The sequence below is a fragment of the Borostomias antarcticus genome (genome assembly GCF_949987555.1).
Source record: "Borostomias antarcticus genome assembly, chromosome: 12".
NCBI lineage: Eukaryota > Metazoa > Chordata > Actinopteri > Stomiiformes > Stomiidae > Borostomias > Borostomias antarcticus.
The window spans coordinates 20,743,424-20,748,410 of NC_140245.1; the positions used below are offsets into that span (position 1 = coordinate 20,743,424).

A 4,987-nucleotide genomic window follows, 5' to 3' on the forward strand; every position below is an offset into this window, starting at 1 on the left:
AGTATATATTAGCCTATACTTTGCATGTATTTACCAGGTAAATGTTTCGTAATTGGGAGACTATGAAAGGAAAGGTTACCCAAAAAAATTTCAGAGTAAGTTAATTTAGCAATAGGAATGCATAAATTTAATAGCAAAATGACTACAAATCTAGCCAAGATGGCGCGGTTCGATAGGCCTTCACTTTAAATTTCGAATCCTGGGGGCTTGCGTCACACCCACAGAACGCATCATTAGGCGGAAACGGAAACTACGTTCACTGAAATCGCTGCTGCCCGCTACACAGCTACATTCTGCACGCTAGAACAGAACATAAAAGTGAATAAATTGTTGCGTAAAATGGCTCTTGAATCTAGGATTACACAAGAAGAAATAAAAAAAGAACCCGAAAAACCTATCGACCGTGAGAAGGTAAGTTATCTAACGTTAAGCTATCTATTTGCCGAGCCAAGTGGCGCTAGCTTAGCTGTGGTGTGCATGCTAGTTAAACAAACGAGCAAACCGTTTCAATTGGAGGTGCATGTTAGCTTAGCTATAGTTAGCTACGCTAGCTAATATCTGTATGTAGCTATATTTTAGCCGTCTAGCTAATCTGTTAAACGTTTGAAGTAGCAAGCGTTGATAGCGAAGTAGTTAGCAATGTGCATCCTTAGCATTTAATCTATTATAGTAAAGTGTGTACATTTCTATGATATATTGGAAGGCCGAAATAAACTACTACTACTGTATTAAAATGAATGGGTTCTAGTTGGTAGCTAACGTTAGCTAGCTAGCTAGCACTAACGTAGCTAATGTCGGTGCAGATAGCTTTCTATCTCAGGTGCCACTAGCTAACATTAGCTGATGTAACGTTAGATTATGTAGCTAGCGAGATGACTTAGTCATAAATCGTGTATGTTGTGTTGTTTACAGACGTGTCCCCTGCTTCTGCGCGTCTTCACGACTAACAGCGGCAGACACCACAGACCAGACGAATTCGTGCGAGGAAACGTCCCCTCTAGTGAGCTCCAAATCTACACATGGTGAGATAAGATGTATTTTTTCACAAGCTGTCTGTGACAACAACTTAGCTACCTACTAATTAGCCTGCTTGGTTGGTCATGATTGTGGTTGTAGCAATAGTCCCTCCAAAACACCCAAGGCCTGGAGGTGTGTGTGTGCGTGTGCGAGAGAGAGACTTAATCATGTTTGTTTTTGTAGGATGGATGCCACTCTGAAGGAGCTGACCAGTCTAGTGAAGGAGGTATATCCTGAAGCTCGAAAGAAAGGCACTCATTTTGCATTCGCTATCGTCTATCCAGAACCTAAAAGACAGACCTACAGGTAACACCACCAAACCTGCCCAAATGCTTAGTAGACCGCAATCTCTCAGTGAGTTTATTTAATTCCAAGACAAATGTCCCACAATTCAGTAAACTTGAGGCTGCAGGCCCGTCGTCCCGTAGCTTAGGTTGTAGCGCAAAAACCTGCATTCATCGATTGGAGAAAACAGGGTGTAAATGTTTGTGCGTTGGCTCGTGTTCGTATCGCGTTGAGCTACTGGATCTCATGTGTGCGCATTGCCAAATGAGCGGCTCAGCTGATGGCCTGCTGAGAGCCAGTAGTGAGAGCACCTCCCAGAATACCTGCACCGCTGGATCACACGGGGCTTCCGGAGGACGCCAGCGCAGTGCTCTGCTTCAAAACCTACTTTCAGACCGTCCATTCACACGCCTTTACCAGCACACCCCTTTCTAAATTATGTATATTTGACTTGTGGTGTTATTACCCAACAACTCTATTTTACGAAATTGCTCTTATGCCGTCTGTTGTGCCAGTTGGCACTCCAGACGGCATAAAATATGAGCAGTGTGATTAGATTATCACGTATTGCAGTCACAGCCTGTAAAACAAATTATAAACATCCCATAATGATCCCATAACATTTATTCTAATTGGCTCAGACACTCAATGTCAGACCCATTCACTTCTGAATTATGACCACATAATTACCCAGTCAGTGCAACATCTGATATTACCCTGTATAGGCATATTAAAATGAACAGTGCGCATGTCAGGGTTTCCGGAGGTAATTTTCCTCATTATGCACTTAGGTTTGGAGTGAGAAGAATAGTATTGCAGTGATTTCACATATTTAATAAACAGCTGTAGACAAGAGTCTCCGATATGGATTTTAAATTTGAACATCAAGATTTCATGGACAGTGAAATGGAATAGCCTATTAGAATTTTATAACGTATAGGCCATTACATTTCCACACAGCTCTTAAGTTAAAATGTCCTGTTCCTTTGTTGGAAAACTGTGATGAGAGGTACATCCTGTCTACTGACAACCAGTTTGGGTTTAAACGAAAGCACGGCACGGATATGTGCATTTTTGCACTCAAGGAAATTCTAGATAAATATCACAGGCAAAACTCTACAATGTTCATGTGTTTCATTGATGCTTCAAAAGCTTTTGATCGCATTAATCATGAGAAACTTTATAAAATTGAGTAAAAGTGGGGTCCCTAGTTATTTAATCAGAATCCTGGCTTATTGGTATGCTCATCAGACAATGAGTGAAATGGTGTTCGCCGAGTTGGAATTCTTTCTTTTTTAAATTTATATATGAATGACTTGTTGATCTTAAATGCATGTGGTACAGGTTGTAGGGTTGGTGACTCGCTAATCAATCACCTTATGTATGCGGATGATCTGGTCATCTTCAGCCCATATAGTGCTGGGCTACAACAGTTTCTGAGAATGTGCTCGATGTATGGTGCAGATTTTGATATAAAATATAACGCTAAGAAAAGTAAGATCATGATTGTCAGGAGTAGAGAAGACAGACACTCAACCTTTCCTGACTTCTATCTGTCTGGCTCTGTTCTCAGCGAATGTAGTGACATCACATATCTGGGTCATATCATCTGTCGTCTGATGACGAGGACAAATTTAGGCAGCGTCGGAAGCTGTATGCTCAAGGGAACATGCTGTGTCGCAAGTTCAGCATGTGCTCGATTAATGTAAAGATCTCACTCTTTAAAGCGTACTGTACACCATTGTATACTGCCAACCTCTAGTGTCGATATAAGCGAGGCAGCATCAGAAGGCTCACTGTGGCTTATAATGACAGTATGAGGCTGCTGCTGAAAGCTCCAAGAAGCTCCAGTGCAAGCCATATGTTTGTGAGTGTTGGGGTACCTACCTGTTCTGCTGTGCTTCGTAATTTGACGTATAGATTTATGTGTAGGGCATCTGAGTCAGATAATGACATCATTACTGTCATAACTAACCCGGAATGCAGTTCTGTCAGATGCTCTTCCAGCCTCTGGAACCATTGGCGAACGAGCCTGTATGTCAGAAATTGAGCTATGTGGAGGGCTTTGTTTTTTTAAAACTTTTTTCTTATCTTTTTAATGTGCTGTATTTTACTGTGTTTTGATATGGATCCCCCTGGGTCCGAAATAAAGACTTGAATTGAATTGTGATAACCTTTGTTTCTCGGTTCTAATAAAAAATAAATGATTTAAATGAGGCGCTGCGTGTGCTCAGGCTGTCGCACGCCCGTGAACAGCAAACACTTCCTGCCGCCCGCGGCATAAAAACAATGCGTTTGGTCTTTTCAAGCGCAAATAATGTTTATTTGCATATAGAGCAGGGGAAGACGTCCAATCACAAGTGGTCACTCGAGACACATGTGGAGACACATTCTAATGTCAGGTGGGAACTGACGTACGTAGAGCTGTCCACCTGTGATCGGATCATCTAAGACGCATGCTAATGCCAGGGGTGAACAGGCCCGGAGTGACTTAACTGGAATCCTTCTGCTCCTTGGGGACAGAGAATAGGTCATTCACAAATATATTGAGCGGGGACGATGTCAGATCAGATTTTTATTCGTCTTTTATTCGTCACATGTAATGTACAGTGTACAGTCACAGTGAAATGTTGATGAATCAAGGAACCATTACAGATTTAACCCTTTATCCTCACCCATCTTTTCCATGTCTCCAGGGTGAAGGACATCGGCGCGACCGTCTCCGGCAGGAAGGGGACGGACGACTCCATGACTCTCCAGTCGCAGCGTTTCCAGATAGGAGACTACCTGGACATAGCCATCACACCGCCCAATAGAGCCCCGCCTCTCAACCCGCGCATGAGGCCCTTCTAGACGCGCACACACACATACCACAAAGAGGCTGTTCTTGCTCAGAGCGGCAGCAGTGTTCCATGTGCGCGCACAGGCGCGTACACACGCACACACTTCATAGCAAGCGACCTCACTTCCTGACCAGTGTGATTACACTCAAATGCTTTTTGTTAAAGATATGTAGTCAAATGACACAGTTTTTACTTCTGCTACTTCTTTGGCCTTGTCCCTCATTATGGAAACTGGTAATGAAATAAAGTTGGCTTTTTCAATTAATTTTCATGTCCTCAATGTGTCTTGTGATGGAGCAACTGAGCAGACATGGTGTGTGTTGAGGTTGTGCAGTGTCAGTGGCTTTCCTGTAGGGGACGTCAGTAACTAACTGGTTGGTTGTAGATCAACACCAGCAAGGGTAGAGCTACTGTTTTCTTTTGAATGTCTGTTTTTTTCACTATCATTGGTTGCAACACTTAAATGTATGTGTTGCAACCACACAGCTGATATATAACTAGTAAATGTAGTTTGCAGGGTCATGGCCAGGGGTGGGAGGCGCTGTAATGAAGTGGTTGGCATGGAGATTTCTGGAGGACAACCCTGGGCAGGGGACTGCCAGACCAGGGCCCTGTAGGCTACTACGAAACAGGATTATGTGGTTAGCGAGATAATTTCAGGTCACTGTGCTATATCGCCATGGTAATTTATGCTCCCGAGCTAACCTGCTCCGGGGCAGGTTAAATTCCAGATTACGGATCAAAACGTATGAAGCACTGCTCGCTGACCGATCAATTCACTTGGAAAAAGGCATATGGATTTTAAGGTTCTGGAATTTAAGTGTGCGGATTAAAAAATAATC

At 43.0% G+C, this 4,987-nt stretch overlaps 1 protein-coding gene across 1 annotated transcript; it reads left to right on the forward strand.

Moving 5' to 3' along the window:
* The first annotated feature begins 272 nt into the window (after nucleotides 1-272).
* On the forward strand, nucleotides 273-4,392 carry sap18 (Sin3A-associated protein). The gene is made up of 4 exons (XM_084446733.1): nucleotides 273-411; nucleotides 913-1,022; nucleotides 1,201-1,323; nucleotides 3,999-4,392. Exons 1-4 carry the CDS (start codon nucleotides 340-342, stop codon nucleotides 4,153-4,155), a joined length of 462 nt encoding a protein of 153 aa, XP_084302859.1. The 5' UTR covers nucleotides 273-339; the 3' UTR covers nucleotides 4,156-4,392.
* The last annotated feature ends 595 nt before the right edge of the window (nucleotides 4,393-4,987 follow it).

What these genes read in the sequence shown, in the direction of transcription:
- sap18 (XM_084446733.1), top strand. Translation starts at nt 340, where the DNA reads ATGGCTCTTGAATCTAGGATTACACAAGAAGAAATAAAAAAAGAACCC. An exon ending in AACCTATCGACCGTGAGAAG is followed by an intron (nt 412 to 912) that starts GTAAGTTATCTA and finishes TGTTGTTTACAG; the next exon opens with ACGTGTCCCCTGCTTCTGCG. An exon ending in GAGCTCCAAATCTACACATG is followed by an intron (nt 1,023 to 1,200) that starts GTGAGATAAGAT and finishes TTGTTTTTGTAG; the next exon opens with GATGGATGCCACTCTGAAGG.